Source organism: Ailuropoda melanoleuca, chromosome 13 (assembly GCF_002007445.2).
Source record: "Ailuropoda melanoleuca isolate Jingjing chromosome 13, ASM200744v2, whole genome shotgun sequence".
Lineage (NCBI taxonomy): Eukaryota > Metazoa > Chordata > Mammalia > Carnivora > Ursidae > Ailuropoda > Ailuropoda melanoleuca.
The window spans coordinates 30,558,268-30,575,097 of NC_048230.1; the positions used below are offsets into that span (position 1 = coordinate 30,558,268).

The 16,830-nt window shown below is 42.0% G+C and overlaps 1 protein-coding gene across 9 annotated transcripts in view; it reads left to right on the forward strand.

The window, feature by feature from the left end:
- The window catches only part of TANC2 (tetratricopeptide repeat, ankyrin repeat and coiled-coil containing 2), a 363,080-nt gene that overhangs the window by 332,797 nt on the left and 13,453 nt on the right, over positions 1-16,830 (forward strand). For 7 of the 9 annotated variants that reach the window (XM_034641081.1, XM_034641080.1, XM_034641083.1 and 4 more), the window contains 8 exons: positions 1,162-1,347; positions 3,290-3,383; positions 8,588-8,721; positions 9,674-9,797; positions 14,184-14,359; positions 14,676-14,808; positions 15,367-15,396; positions 16,238-16,329. In XM_034641081.1, the coding sequence (XP_034496972.1) occupies positions 1,162-1,347; positions 3,290-3,383; positions 8,588-8,721; positions 9,674-9,797; positions 14,184-14,359; positions 14,676-14,808; positions 15,367-15,396; positions 16,238-16,329 (969 nt within the window). The remainder of the gene's footprint in view (positions 1-1,161; positions 1,348-3,289; positions 3,384-8,587; positions 8,722-9,673; positions 9,798-14,183; positions 14,360-14,675; positions 14,809-15,366; positions 15,397-16,237; positions 16,330-16,830) is intronic. The other 2 variants (XM_034641082.1, XM_019802608.2) reach the window with 1 other exon arrangement.

Here is a 16,830-nt window from a genome sequence, read left to right on the forward strand (position 1 = left end):
ACTATGGATTCCTGTATTTATTTTGTACTAGGACCTGTAATCCATTGCCATTATTATTTGTTGCTCAAATTGCCCAAGATTTGACCTTTGGGAGCTCCTTCACGTTGGCTCCTGTATCCTTTCAGCTTCCGCTAAAGTATTTTATGAACGTTTCGGTACTTTCTGCACCACCAGATTTTCCACACTCATCATTTACTATTAACGCCCCAGCCCAGGAATTAATCATTTCTCCAAGAAGCCAAAGCACGTTTTAGTCTCCCTTTAGTTTTCGAAAATAGTATGAGCATGAAAATTCTCAATGACTCTCCATTATCCCTGATTAAAATTCAGACCACTTAGCCAGGCATTCAGAAATATGCTCTGGTCCCAAAAGACCCTCTCAACTTTGTAGTTTAAACTTTTCCCTTAAAACTTAAGTTTCAAGTGCCCTTACTACCCCTGGAAACCTACCTGCCAGAAAAAGCTACTCTTCTGTTGAAACTTGTGGCTACCTTCTGGTAGATCGATCTTAACCAGGCTCCTCCTTCAACCTAAACTTGCAACCAACACTGCAACCATAAAAGCCGCTATTGGAACATAATCTAGCATTAAGCTCCAAGTACCTCTAGCCATGTTGGCCAGATCTTTGAGATTCTGCCCTCCAATTGGAAGAAAAAAAGTAGCCTCCACCAAAGCTTGGTGGTCAAAAGTATGATTCACGATATGAGGTATTTTGCTTCTTTGGAAGACCAAAAAATTTGACTTCAAAATGTTTTTCTTCCCTTTCATGATTTCAAAGACAGTTTTTTTGTGTGTGTTAGCAGAGCTACAAGTCTTTCAAATCTTGGTCTGAAAAGAACTATTTGAGGACAAAGGGGAATGTACCTCAGGAAAACAAAGCTGGAGCTGGGAGTTTTGGTTTTTTGGTTCCCTTTTCTGTGAAAACAAAAGCCTGACCTTATGAAAAAAGGTTCTCCCCTGAGAGGCATCTACCAGAGTTCTAGCTCAGCAGTGATCTAGCCTGAGTAGGAGAGAACTTTCTAGATTTTCTCAGAGATTGATTCAGGGTATGGGAAGGGATGACTCTTGCTAGTCTGATCATGTGCAGTAGACCAATGTGACTGGATTAGGAGTGTGGCCACAAATCTTTGTTCACATACATTTCTCTGTCCTTCCCCTTAGGTGGATCATTTGGACAAGAATGGGCAGTGTGCTTTGGTCCATGCTGCACTCCGAGGTCACCTGGAGGTTGTCAAGTTTTTGATTCAGTGTGACTGGACGATGGCTGGCCAGCAGCAAGGCGTATTTAAGAAGAGCCACGCCATCCAGCAGGCCCTCATTGCCGCAGCCAGCATGGGATACACTGAGGTAAGAAACCAGGTGATAAGGTTTAGGGTTTTTAGGTTTTTTTCAGGGTATTGAAGGACCTAGGAACCAGGGGGAAAAGTGTTGCATTATTACAAAATCACCTGCCTCGTTAATGTGAATTAGCGTTTTGGTCACTGTTTTGAGGAATCAGAGACTGAACTCCATGAAGCACTTGAATTCTCAAATACCAGCATATCTAGAATTATGAACACAGCACTTGAGAGTGGAAAAGAACTTGGGAAATCGTCTAATCCAATTCCTCCCCATCTTGCCACCCTTATTTAACAGACAGTGACACTTGGCTCCTAGGGATTATTTATTGACCTGTGCTCAGATGGGTAAGCAGTGTGGAATGGGAAGGGCACAACATTTGAAATCTCAGAAGGACCAGGTTTGAGTCCCAATTTGCTACTCATTCACTCTGGACCTTGGGCGGTTTACCTCATCTCTTAGAACCTTCATTTCCCATCAGTAAAATTAGTCTAATATATTCTTTTTTACATAGCTGGTATGAAAGGTGCTTTGTAAGCTGTTAAACACTATACAAATGGTATTTTTGCTAATTTTTTTACTAATCATAGTAATAATATTGTAACAAATGTATGGAACTGATAATTGCTAGGAAATGTTGAACATCCAGTTCAAGGAGGGTAGTGGAGCAAAAGAGTGTGTGTGTGTGTGTGTGTGTGTGTGTGTACATACATACTTAAAATTAGTATAAATTTTACTGATATGAAGAACATGTAGCATACAGTTTACAAATAATAATGAAATATATACAGTTCTCTTGATGGAATGCTTGATTTTTGTGAAATTTATATCTGAAGCCAAACTGTGGTTGCAACTCAGCGATGATCTTTTTTGCTCTTTTCCCAATAATTTCTTGTCAGTAAATCTGACATGTGATCTGTGTTATACTTCTTCTCACCCTCATACAAATCATATTCATTAAACTGGAGCCTCTTTGAGCGTTAGCACTAAATCAAATCTTGATTTGTTCGTTTGCCAATTTCCAAGGTGTAAACACTCCCACCACAGCTGATACCGAGCTGCCGTTGTGACATCGCTAAACACAGAGTTGCGAAGAGACGCACAGTAGCACAAATACAACACAATCCATGTAAATAACCTCAAGAGCACAGATAAAGTGTAGTTTAAATAATTAAGAAGTCATGAGATTTTATATTTTTTAACCTTTGTTTTTAATATAATTTATTGGTTATTTAATTTTTAACAAACATCTTAGTCTAATAACCAGCTTACAAAATTCCTGAAAATGTAATGCTCAGCTTTCACGGGCCAAACCATGTTGGCTCACCACTGCATGGGATGCTCTAGCGGCACAGCCGCCCTGCCAACTGACCTGATATGTCACCAAGGGAATATTAAGTAAAACAGGAATTTTTAAATATCTGTAGGTTTTTAAACTCTCTCTACAGGCAAATTCCTGGAAACAGAGCTGTCACTTTCCTTTAATGTTAGTAGTCGTTCCCCCTTTATTATTCCCCGAAGCCATCCTTGTACTTCCAAGCAGAAAAAAGATCATTGCCCTACTCAGACAAAATATAGGCCCTGCGGTTTTCTCTATATTTGTTTTCTGGTTTTTATTGATTGATTGGTTTTTTTCTCTTTGTTTATTGGTATTTTTATTGGGAGGATGAGGGGTTGCTTCTTTAACTTAAATATGAGGAATAAATGATTTTTTAAAAGCCACATGCTATGTAAGTGAGTTGTGTTCAAGAGAAACGTATAAACTGTACCTGATAAAACAATGTTCATCATGGCCTCTTTGGGTTTCTTTGCTGGGAGTCAGTTCTGGTTTCTTCTGTGTGCAAGAGATTGCGCCACACTTGGGTCATCAAATGTCTTTCAGACCTCACAGGCTAGAGTTGGTAGCATACTTTCCCAGCTAAAGTTTGAACTGACACACTTCTCGTTTCAGATTGTCTCCTACCTACTTGATCTTCCAGAAAAAGATGAGGAAGAAGTAGAGCGAGCACAGATCAACAGTTTTGACAGTCTCTGGGGAGAGACAGGTACTTCTCATGGACATTACTCCCTTTTGTCATTAATGTGTTTGTGTGGAGATACTCTGCATCTCACACCCTGATTTTTCCTCTGGCATACCTTTGGTAGTCCCCGTCTTATGGCCTTTGTACTGGACATGATTTGATTCAGCCAAAGTAAAAAGTCAAGCATTGTCCTTCTTCCAATCCTCTTTCCCTTTGGAGTCTCCAAATCATTAACACCGGAGTCATCTTTCAACCAAAACTTTACCCTGCTCTTGTTTCCAAATATTTTTAAAAGACTGAAAGTTTCCTTACAGTGTGCCAAGCCAGAGCAGAAAAAGTTGTGGCCTCTCTCTTCTTTTATGGGATCCTTGTAGCAGTTAGGTCTAAATAGTTCTCCCATCAAAATAACTCCACCTGCAATTGTAAACGAGGAGGTTAAATGTTTATCCACACCTCTGGCTTAACCAAGTGTTATCACGGCCAAGTAGTATCTGACGTGGTTAAACTGACATATTGTCAGTAAAGTTGCTATCTGGATGCAAAATGAAGGTACCACCCCATAAGGCACAGGCCCATGCAGTCCCTCCTGATCTGTAGCCAAGAGATGTCTATTTGCTTGGTACTTACTACACAAACAGAAGCTTCTTCCTTGTGGCCTTTGCAGGAAATGATCGTTGTCTTTCCCCCAAGTCTAAACTGGAACATCTGGAGAAACATTAGTAACCTTTTATGTGTTGTTATGAAACCAGGGCAATGAGAGCTGGAGAGTCACCGCAGATATGTGTCATATTTGCCAGGAGAAGTAGACCAATATTGAGATGGCCAACTTGGAGTATTTTTCTTAAACAAGGAGGGTGTGTGTTTCAGTTAGAGTCAGGGTGTTATTAAAAATAAAGGAGGCACTTGAATTCATTTAAAATTTATCACAACCTATCAAATCGTGATGTTTCCATTCATGGCAAATATCATAGGTAGGTTTCGTGGCTTCTTTAACATCATGTAGAATGGTCCAAAGCTCAGGAATTTGCTTCTCTAACAATCCCTCCCTCTGTAAGAGCCAGAAGGGAACAGCTGCCAGGCAGCTGCAGCTTAAGAGCCCATGACAGATTAAAGGAAAATGTGCAGCTGGAAACAGCTGCCGTCTCTGGGACTCTACCCCGCGGGAAGCCAGAGGACGGACTGAGGGGAAGGGACCGACAAGGACGCTGGCAGTTCTGGAGCATATGTTGTGACTGAGAGCTGCAGAAGGGACATGGCGCTTTACTGTTTCCATCAGCACAACCTTGCCCGGCACAGTGTTGCTGAGCCTCCCGACGGGCTGCTGTGGCCAGCCATGCACGTGGAACCCCAGGGGAGGGCGACAAAAGTATGGCCTGATGAGGATGATGGATAGGAATTTTAAGACCAGCAATCATAGTGATGAATACCAAACACGTTCTACTGCGGTACTTGAAAGAATTTCTTAAAAACGTTTGAGAGTGAACTAAGTGGAAGATTTATTTTTATTGATATGAATTTCTTATTAGAATAAAACTTTATGGGAGTGCCTGGGTGGCTCCGTCGGTTAGACGTTGGACTCTTCATTGCAGCTCAGGTCATGATCTCAGGGGTGTAAGATCAAGCCCCGTGTCAGCTCTGCGCTGGGCATGGAAACTGCTTGGGATTCTCTCCCTCTCCCTCTGAACCTCTCTCTGTTTCTCTCTCTTTCTCTCTCCCCCCTCCTCTAAAAAAAAAAAAAGAATAAAACTTTATGCCCTCAGGACTTTTTAAATATCTCACTTTAACGTGTGTGACGAAGTTTGTCACATTACTTTATTTAAATATGTACCATATCTCAAGATTGCAAAAAAAATCAAAGCTTCGTGTCAGTTGGCTTGTAATCAGAATTGTGTTGTGTTTAACTTGATACATATATGAAATAATTTCAGCATTATAAGCATAAAATGCTGTTGAAATACTGCTAGAATGAAATGTATCTGTAATACAATTTATAGATCTATAAAGTTATTTGGCTTCAGGAAAATTTCTAGGAAATAATGTCTGTGCTATATAAAAATGTCCCTATACTTCCCCACTAATATAGAACAGACTATGAGTTGCTTTTCTATCTATAGTGATAGATTTACTAAATATACGTATTCCTTTCTACCTTATAGCACATAATCATTTAAAATGTGTAATGACCCAGTGAATTGTGATGTTTTCTCCACTGGCAAAATCTTATACTTGTCCCCCTTATATAGAGAATGAAGGTCTGTGACCTGCATCTAGCTGGTTGGGTCTCGTACCTACAGCCCTTGTCTAAACAACTCAATTTTTACCTAAGGAAAATCAAATGGTTGTGATGTTTCCAACAATCTGGATCCCTGACTATCTAAGACACCACTAAATAGGAAACTATATAGCCATTATTTTATGTGCCACCACAAAAAAAAGAAAGCCTCAGCCTGTTAAACCTACATAGTTCTTTATTATCACAGCAATCACAAGATGCATCCCAGTTTTACAGATATTAAAATGTGAAGGGAAAGAAGTGCATCTTAGAATCAATGAAATTTATCTTAGCATTTAGTGAAATAATAATTGAGATGTAATTTTTACAGAGCGGATTTCTAAAAGCAGTTCACTAGAATATCCTGGTTGCTTTTGTCCTCCTTTTGCAGCCTCTTCATTCTTCCAGATAGCATCTGCCTACATCCAGCCTCCACCATCTGGCTGGCCCCCTCCCATCCCATAGGGTTTTCACAGACTTCTTATGGAACAGTACAGAAGAAAAGCAATTAAGGTGACAAGACCGTTCACCACCCCCTCTTCTTCCTTGCCTTACAAGCTTAGACCAGGACCAGCGTTAAAAGCTTCTAGCAACTCTGGAGGGCCTGAACCATCCTCGGACCCAAAAGAAGCAAGAGTTCACAAAATAAACAAGATACTCGTAACTCATCCTTTGCCTACGTTATCACAACTGCCTCCTCGCTGATCTTCTTGTCACCCTTTCATGATTCATCTCCCTTGTGACTTCCACCCGAGTGATGATCTTTGTGAGCAATCTGTTGATTTCACTTTCCTGCTTACCACCCTTTATTGACCACCTGTACCATTAATGAAGTTATTTAGTATAGCCTAAGAACACCAGTCGTGATCTCTAGCCTTCTCTATTGCCTGGCTTCTCCGGTAACTCCAAAAACAATAAACTTGCTGTCTCCCACCTCGGTGCCTTTGTACGTGCTCTCCCTGTGCCCGGCCTGCCTCTCAGTCTCCTGTTTCTTTTTCAGCGTCTAGCTCAGATGAACATCTCTTCCTGAAGACCTTCTCAGACACTTCTTTCTCTGTGTTACCTCCATACATCTTATACACTGGATAGTAATGTAATTTTTATTTGTGTTATCCTTACTCAACCTTGAGTTCCTTGAGAGCAGAGACAGTGTCTGACAAATAGTTCAATAAATGTTTAGTTAAATGTTTTAGATAGCAGTGATCAGTTTATGTCTCCCCAGCCACCTCTCTCTCATTGGTCTTGCATGACCTGTCTGTGCTATACTCTTCCACAGTTGAAAATAGATAAACAGAAGAACCATTTGCTATGCAGCATTCTGTTTAGTATCCCCATCCTATCCAAGCAGACTTTGGCTGTTTCCCCAACTCTGAGCTGCATCCTGTCTGCGTCTGCCTCTTCAGACTCCTTAGATGTTTCACTTTGAAAAAGGACCATTTATGTCAGATAATCTCATCAGCTGCTGACAAGCTAAGGAACAAATTCTGTTACTGGTCTCCTAGGAAGAGATTTGGCTCCAAACTGCTGTGTTTGCTCTAAGAACCAGTTTTGTTGTTCCACAGAACCGACTTTACCTTAATCTTCTTTCTTTCAAAAAGTTTTAACAGTTTTTGATAAGACTAACGTAAAATCCAGCCAAAGGAGTTTTTTGCTCTTGGAGTTTGAAAAGTACAGATCCCATTGTGCGTAGTTGTGTTGTTTCGAGATGAAATTGGCCAGCTGTGTTAATGACCTAATGACCGTGTCCAGCTATCAGCTGGAGATTCCTACCAAATTACATCATAACCTTAAGCAACAGAGATGATACAACAAAGAAAACAGCCAAATGGAACATTCCCTCTCATATAGATGTGTTATCCAGTGAGCTGAAATGGGCCAGTCAGAGCAATGTAACCCCAGGTTAGAGTGAACAATAGAAGTTTCAGCTTTCAAGATGGGCGCTGTTTGTCAGTTTTCAGCAGTGTTCTGTGAACTGGCATCATTGGTGAAAGGCTTGCTTCTGAAATACTGTCTCTATCTTCTCCAGCAGGGTACAGATTCTTTTGTGAAAAAGAATGTGTTTGCCCTCCCCTGCCATACATAGGGCATTAAAAGGGAGGTTTGCTGCATAGCTACTTTAAATGAAATGAGAAAGTAAGATTTAGAAATTTTCCAAATAATTTGTTTCATGTACCAACAATATGATTCTTATGGTTCCTAATGAGTGTCTACCCCATTCCAGCTTTACTGAGAGCTCATTTATATATACATGTGTAACTAAGGTGTGCGACATGATGATTTCCAGTCAAGTTCTTAAGCTACTCTTGTGTTCTGACCCAAAAATCAAAGTGGTTTTTTTTCTAAATTATTAGAAATATAAAGTTGGGTTCTTGGGGCACCTGGGTGGTTCAGATGGTTGAGCATCTGCCTTCAGCTCAGGTCATGATCCCAGGGTCCTGGGATTGAGCCCCGCATTGGGCTTCTTACTCAGCAGGGAGTCTGCTTCTCCCTCCTCCTCCGAAGCTTCCCCTGCTTGTGCTCTCTCGAGCACTCTCTCTGTCAAATAAGTATATAAAATCATAAATATATATTTTTTAAATAAAATAAAAGGAGCTTACTCTGCAAAGACCCTTCTCTCTACATTCCACCCGTGCATATACACCCGTGAAAGGTCTGTAGCTAAAAAGAGATAGGAAAAAAAGAGAGGTAAGTCAGAAGTAGGGAAGACAGTCTAGGTAGGAAAAATGAAACCAAGTAAGTTTAATCAAAGCTGATTTTCAATAAATTTATTATTACAATTGTCTCCATACATTATAAGCCCACTTAAATGTGGTTTTATTCATGATTTTTCTTTACAAATTTCCTTCATGGCAAAAGTAGCTAATATCATTCTTGGAGGTAAAGTAGCAGTTACGTTACACAGAGGGCTAGGGAGGCCAAGACCCACCTGTTCTCAGTCTGTGTTCTCTGCCCTTAGCACTGACAGCTGCAGCCGGAAGAGGCAAACTGGAGGTATGCCGTCTGCTCTTGGAACAGGGAGCAGCAGTGGCCCAGCCAAACCGCCGAGGGGCAGTGCCCCTGTTCAGCACTGTTCGCCAGGGCCACTGGCAGGTAAGCAGTGTAGCTACCTCCAGTCCCTCAGGTAGGGGTGAGTTCTAGACAGGAACTTCTGAAGCAGAGAGCAAAAAAAAAAAATCACAAAGTTTGGGTTACTCAGCAGTCACTGGGTTTGAGGACTTGGACCATTGTTATTAGTATTCTGGTTCATTGAGAAGATATCAGAAACCTAACATTCCAAATCATCATCATTTTAAAAAAATCATCATCATAATCCATAGTGTATAGAAGGACTACCTACTTCTGGACTGGTCATGGAATGACCTTCTTCTCACATATCCACAGGTCCACATATCCACGGGTCCTCTGGAAGGTTCATATCCCAGCAGATCCCTGCTAACAGGTGTCTTGCAGGTGTCTCAGACTTGCTAAAAGAAAATGTGGTGTATGTACATTTTAGCTATGCAATCTTTCCAGGTGTTTGAATTCTGGATAAATGCTAATTTATACACATAGGATGGAAAAGAAAGCATATTGGTAATAATCTTTGTGTAGAAAAAAGCCTCTAGAAGCCAAACATAAAAGAATTATCAGAGGCACTTTATTGTATTTACTTCAGTCATAAATATTCACTCCAGGCAGGCTAGCAACCCCTAGAGGTCAATAAAATGGCACTGGCATAGGTAGTGACTTGTGTTGGAGCTTCTGTTGTGGGATTGTTTAGTCCACATCTTGGTCTTTTGTATCTTAAATTCTTCTTCACGTAGGGGCTGAGTCAAGCATTCAGAGTTGAACTCCCATTTGGCTATCCTTAAGAGAGTCAGAGATCAAATCACATGGTACTAGGACCCTGCAGGAATTAGAAGGACCCTTGCAGTAGAAAGTTACGGGGAGAGGTGACTTGCCTGTACAGCAGGAGGTGATCCCCCAGTATAGGGAACAACGTGCACGTGTCTACTCAGCATCTCTTCCTGGCTCATTCGTCCCTGTTTCTCTGCACTTGCAGATTGTTGATCTTTTACTCACCCACGGAGCTGATGTCAACATGGCAGACAAGCAGGGTCGTACTCCCCTGATGATGGCTGCCTCCGAAGGCCATCTAGGAACTGTGGACTTTCTGCTTGCACAAGGTGAGTCTTGGGGTGCCAGAGCTGCATGGGCAGTGCCTATGATAACCCAAAGACCTCATGATATCCAGTGATGGATTCTAAGAGATGTTAAGAATAGATATTATTGGGGTACCTGTGGGGCTCATTCAGTTGAACATCCAGACACTTGGTTTCAGCTTGGGGCGTGAACTCAGGGTCCTGGGATCGAGCCCCTGGGCTCCATGCTTGGTGGGGAGTCTATTTGAGTTTCTCTCCCTCTGCCCTTTCCCCACATGCACGTGCACGCACGCTCTCTCAAAATAATTTTTTTTAAAAAAAGAATATGTATTATGAATCTAGTTGGTTAAAATGTGAAAGTCCATCTCCTCTCCTCTTATATACAGGTGGGATCCTTTAACTCTGATATTCATTTCCTTATGGCTTGAGGGATTTTTGGTATTCTAATCAAATTAACATATTCTAAATTCTCTAATTCAAATCTGTAATCTCCAAACTTTGATTTTTTAATATACACTCAATAGATGTTCATCTTCCAAGGACTGTGTTTTTTCTTTAACTTTTTATTAATTCTTTTGTAAGCCTGCACAACTAATATTTTTCTTGTATCCAAAGGAGGCAAGCAGAGGTTAAGACAATTGCTGACAGTGGGACCCTTTTTGAAAAATCAGGATATTATATTATCTTCCGTTGCAATAAATTCCTTTTGACATTAACATTCACATATTCCTGGTGAATGGGAAATAAGTTAAAAAGATTATGGTCACACCACCTTCAAAAGCATTTCAGGCTCCTTTTGATTGCCCTGACCTCAGTCACTTATACAAAACAGGGGTGAATGAGGGTGGACTTCTGCAGAAGAAAAACTCAAGTCTCCGGTGACCCTACAGTACCATCTAGTGGACTGTGAGCATTTACATGAAGCAGGAGATAGTGTGATTGTGACCAGCCTAATGACTCCATTCCAGTTAGCCTTCCCTATTAGTAAACTGGACCTAAACACCTATAATTATATCTGTGGGCACATTCACTTCAAGGAATCCAAGCTCCTGAAGAATCATAACCAGGCCAGCAAAACCAAGGGTAGTCGAGTTAAGAAGAAGATGAAGTTTCTTCTATGATTTCAAACTAAGACTCATTGGATCTTTAGCTGTATCCTCCAAAGAAGATTTGTTTCCACAGCCTCACACTCGCAATGCTGGGTCAGAACCAGGGAACCACTCTCCCAGTATGCAGAGTGGTTCTTGCTTCCCCAGTACAAGCCAACAAACAAGTCTGGTTTCGTGGTATCTATCCTTACTTCTGCCAGGAGGGGGTTGGAGGAGAATGGGGGTGTACATAGATTCTCAGGATAAGATGAGGCAGGAATAATTGTCCCAGAACAGCCCAAGTCTACTGGAAAAGGCAAGACCTCTTCAACCACTGATAACCTTTAGATCACTGCACAGTGTCTGCCACATGCCAGTGGAAGCTTATCAGACATAGATTCCAGAGATTTGTTCTCCCTTACCATTGCAGACATGCTGGTCTTTGTACTACTGATTTCCGCAACTTACGATGGGCTTACGTCCTGATAAACCCAAGTTTAAAATATTATAAGTTGAAAATACCTGAAGTCGAAAATGCATTTAGTACACCTGGCCTGTGGAACATGATAGCTTAGCCTTGTCTACCTTAAATGTGTTCAGAACACTTACATCAGCCTGCAGTTGGGCAAAATCACCTAACACACGCCTACTGTATAATAGTGCTGAATATCTCATGGAGTTTATTGAATGCTGTACTGAAAGTGAAAAACGGAATGGTTGTAAGTGTATCTGTCATTACCCTCGTGGTCATGCGGCTGCTGGGTCGCTGTGCTCACTGCTGCTGGCCAGCATCACAAGAGAGCGTCGTACCACACATCACTAGCCTGGGAAGAGGTCCACATTCGAAATTTGAAGTACATTTTTTACTGAATGCATATCACTTCTGCACCATCATAAAGTTAAAAAATTGTAAGTCAAACCGTCGTAAGTCAAGGATCCTCAGTATTTCATTTTTTCACATTTAAGTCAGAGACTTCCACTAAATCAACAAATTCTACAAACATTTATTTAGCCAACATTATTTGCAGAACACTATACCAGTGCTGTGCCACTGAGTGATTTTCTTTTAACTAATACACTGTTAACTAATACACTGTAATCTGCGCCCTCCGAGACTGTAATCTGGCAAGGAAGGGATGAAATGCAGATAAGTACCTGAAAAGCAGAGAATCCTAAGTGCTCTGATAACGGTATTTCAGTTAGGAAAAGACAGACTTTGAAAGGTGAATAGGAAAAAAGTTTCATATTTAGGGATGGGAACATGAATGAAAAGTCAATGAGGAGATCCAGCACACAATGGGTTTGGGGAAATAACACAAGTTGTCCAGTGACGTACATGAGGGCCCTTGGAAAGTAAAATTGGAAACGTATGTGGAAAGAAAGTGAAAAGGAACAGATTAAAAGAGGTTTTGGACTTAATTCTGAAGGCAGTGGGGAGCCTTTCAAGATTTTTTAAAAGGGAATTGATGCCAGAGTTGTGCTTTAAAAAAAAATCCCTCTGGCAGTAGGGCGAATAGTAGATTTGATGGAGGAATTATAGTGGGCCAGGGGATCAATTAGGAAGCATTGTAATAGATGAGAAGTAATGAGGCTCTAATCCAGGTGCAGTAGCTGTTAGAATAGAACAGAAGGGCCAAGTACAAAAACGATTTGGGATATAAAGAGTAATTACATGTAGGAAATAATGATAGTTGAGTTAAAGATAACTCTGAAGTTTTAAAATGGATGCTTGGAAGAAGTGTGATTCCATTAACTGCAAAGGGAAGAAAAGAAAGAGGGGGAAGCTTACATATTGAATTTTGGACGCATATTGACTAGACAGGTTTATTTCATATGTATTTCCTATTAATTTCTTAAATTCCAGCTTTCCTTATCTTTGGAAAATCAGCTTCTCTGTAATATACATCCAGAACCTTCTTCTGCGGCTTCTACCTTTGGAGTCTCTGTCCAGGGAATTTATACATGTTCCATCTGAGGAAACTCCTTAGATTCTCTCCCACATTCAAATTCATTCTGTGTTAGAGTCGATGTTTTAATTGTAAACTATACCATTGTGAAAAGGGAACCCAGCACATAAAAAATGGCTATCATCAGAGTTAGAGGTATGGTACCTTCCAGCCCTTCATCCTCCTGTGGGAAGCAACCAAGTCTGGTTGTCTGACCTGTAGGAGTAAAAACAGATAGTCCAGATAACTGCTGAGTAGACCCTGAGCCTAGCTGTGGCACGCCCTAAGCTTGATCTGACATCTGAATCCTGTCTACCTGAGGAGGCAGCCTGGAAAGCGTTCTGTACGCAGTAAGTTGATCCTAATTTAGCTAGTGTGCCGTGTCAGCTGTGTGAAAAGAGTTGTCTTAGGTACGCTTCAGAACTAGCAAGGAAATGATAGGCCCTTTGCCATCCAAGAGCTTTCAGTCTAGGCTAAGAACCAAATATATATTGAATTTTAGACTAATTACAAAACAGTATATCAAGTATGCTTGATCCTTACAGATGAAATTAGAAATGTTAAAGAGAAACAGATGTCGAATACCAAAAAGGCTGAGAGAATGGGGGTGGGATCATTGAAGGCTGACAAGTTGAATTAAACTCTGAATTTCCTTGTGGCCTGGGCTCAGTCTCTTCCCATGAGTTCATCTCCCCCACATTCTAGGGAGAGACAACGTGGCCTGGTGCTATCACCAGTGATAAACACGGACTGAGCTCCTTCTGTTTTATGAGAATCTGTCCAGGAGTTTATGCTATTACCAAGGGAAGACTTGCTGAGTCCTGAAAACATTCACTGAGAATTTATTACATACAAGTAAGATACATAAAAAAAGATTAAGAACAGAATAAGGTGACATGTGTTAAGCACATTTAAGATGAGATGAACAGTGAACCAGGAGAAGCTTCCCGGAAACAGGGATTTGAAATGGTCCCTAGAGAATGAGTAGAAGTGAGGCAGGAATCTAAAGATTCCCCACGTGGGAGCAAACATGACCAGAAGCAAGGCTACAGGAATATCTTGGGAGAGTCAGTAGGCCATGAGCACAGCCATGTGGCCCAAGTGGAGGATTCTCTGAGGGGCGTAATGAAACTTAAGCCTGGAGAATAAGCTTGGGGTGGATTGTGGCGTATCCAGAATTCCCAGTAAAAACAACTGGACTCTCTTCTCCTGAGAGCTTGTAGGATCTTTTTTTTTTTTTTTTTTTAACAATTTTATTGAAAGAGAACTCCCCTCCCAGAAACTAAAGCTGTGCTTTGGCAGAGCGTGCAGCTTCGGTACCAGCTCTCCGTCCTGCTCTGGGTGGCCTCAGCCCTGTGTTACACTCGCTCTTGTAGGTGCCTCCATTGCTCTAATGGACAAAGAAGGACTGACAGCCCTCAGCTGGGCTTGTTTGAAGGGTCATCTCTCAGTAGTACGTTCCCTGGTGGATAACGGGGCTGCTACAGACCATGCTGACAAAAACGGCCGCACCCCACTGGATCTGGCAGCTTTCTACGGTGATGCCGAGGTGGTGAGTGCCTTTACACAAGCCTTTGGGTGGTAGGGATAGGGATGGTTCTCCATCCGTAATGTTCGCAGCGGTTAAGGGTAGAGTAACATGTTGACGATTCTTGATAGAAAGTTCTTGGACCTGTACTTGCTGGAGGACAGGAATATTCAAAACACCACTAAAGACCAAGAATACAAGTATGGCCTGAAATCCCACGGCTCCCCAGCGTGGTTCAAACCAGCGATTGAATGTAGTCCAGGCAGCAGCCAGAGCCCTCAGTAGAGCTGTGCTGAGCCATTGCACTTGTGTTAACTGTTCTGCTTGATCCATGTCCTAGGTCCAGTTCCTGGTGGATCACGGGGCCATGATTGAACATGTGGACTATAGCGGAATGCGCCCTCTGGACAGAGCAGTAGGGTGCCGGAACACTTCTGTTGTTGTCACTCTTCTGAAGAAAGGAGCCAAGATAGGTAGGAGAAAGGAAGAAGGTGCTGGCCAGCTGTGCCCAGGGGCCAGACTGGTCCAGTGGTCTGGCTGCCCTGGGTGTTTGGTGTGAGTGTGTATAGTTTCCCCTCTGCCCTGGCCCACTTGTTGTCCAAGTGAACAGAAAGGCTCTTCGCCCAGAGAAAGCACCCTCTGAGCCATGGTCGACACTACTCTGTGTCCAGAATCACCTGGTTATCTGCCATGCCCCTAGTCGCCTTAGCCAGGAGGCTGCTCTAACCTTAAGCACATCTTCGTGCTAATGCCTCTGTGCCAGCCCCACCCTGTGAACATCCTGGATCCCTGCACTGCCGTGAGCCTCTGCTTTCCCCCGCTCTGTATGTGCTTCAGACTCTCCAGTCCCTGCTGCTGCTGTCCCATCTGCTCCCCCATCCCACAGACCTGTAGGCGAGGGTTGGCTGATATGCTGGCTTTTTTGCTGCCTGCCTCTCACTGCTGCTTTTTCCTTCTTTTTTTTTTTTTTTCACCTTCATCCATTTTTTTTTTCCTCTCCTACAACTTTTTGTTTTCTCCTTTCTTTGAAGGTTGTCAGACGTTACCGAGTCGCCCACGAGGTATATTTCACCGCTGTCAGCATCAGGCGTGGTCTGATGGCTTGGTCAGCTTTGCCTTCTCCTCTTTGGTTTAGCCTGCATGAGTTCCCTACACCTCTAATCTTTTAATTTACTTCACCTTAAAAGAAGATTTTTTTTAACGACTGTTGTAGAGAATAACTTGAACTTTTGATTACTAACCCTGAAAAGCTTAGTTGGTAAATAATTCAGGCGTCTATAAACTAATCAGTTTAACCTCTCTTTCTCTTTGTGGGTAAAGTAGTTCTCAGTCATGTTGGCTTATTTCATGTCTTTTGACATTCGAACTGTGCTCGTGATTCAAAGTAAATCGCAGGAAGGCCTATTCGATACTTACAAATTAAGGGAGCCTTTAGAATCTTTAATGGTTCCCCTTAAAATCTTTAATCATTCCCCTTTCCGCAAAGTACAGATTTTTAAATTAAGAGACTAAACAGCTAGGGATTTTGAGTCCCAGGTTCTAAAATAAATTGTCCTTTTTGGATTTTTTAAATCTCGTGGTGACATGTAATGTAAACCCTTTCTCCCAATGCTCCGGACTGAGCCACGGCCTGCCCAAACCCGCACATTGGCAGGCTTTGCTGCCCTCCTGTGGTGCAGGCTCAGACAGATCAGATGTTCTTATTTTAAGGTGAACACAAATCCAGAGCAGCTTCTTGGCAGTGGGAGTCCCTAAGATACTCCCCGGTCTAAACGATGAGGAAGTTGTTGTGGAGCAAGTTGTTCTCTCAGCAGAAATCCCCCAGGATGTTTTTTTCACCTAGCTTCCTGCCACCCTTACATTGTCTGAGTTTTTACCCATCATGCATCCTGTACACTACAGGTCCAGCCACATGGGCGATGGCCACCTCCAAACCAGACATCATGATCATCCTGTTGAGCAAGCTGATGGAAGAGGGGGACATGTTTTATAAGGTGAGGGGGGGAAGGAACTGTTTCCTCAAAGCAGCCACTGACTTCTCCGCATGGAGAATCTGCTGAAGTCTTGACAGTCTCATCCTTGGCTCTAGAGGCAAAGGGAGGATGCCATCCCTCAGTGATAGGCTCATAAGTTGACCATCCTGAGTTTTTAACTTCCCAACAAGAGCGCAAGAGTGGCCTACATAAGCCTGCAGCCGATCAACGCGAAGTCCTAATTTCATCCGGTCACTAATAGGCAGTTATATAGACTCTACATGGAATCTGCTAAGTGGGACCTGGAAACTCACGGGACAAGTAAAGTGAAATTATGTAGTACAGATATTTCTAATCTGTGGGAAAGAGGCATTGATCCTCACTTTCATATCTAATACACATATAGATTTAAAAGTCTGTAGTAATACTAGCTTCTCAACATCCCTGAGTAGGATAAGGAAAGCAAGACAAATAGCAATTATAAGATTTTCTTAAAGTGACTCACTGAATGACAACAAAAAA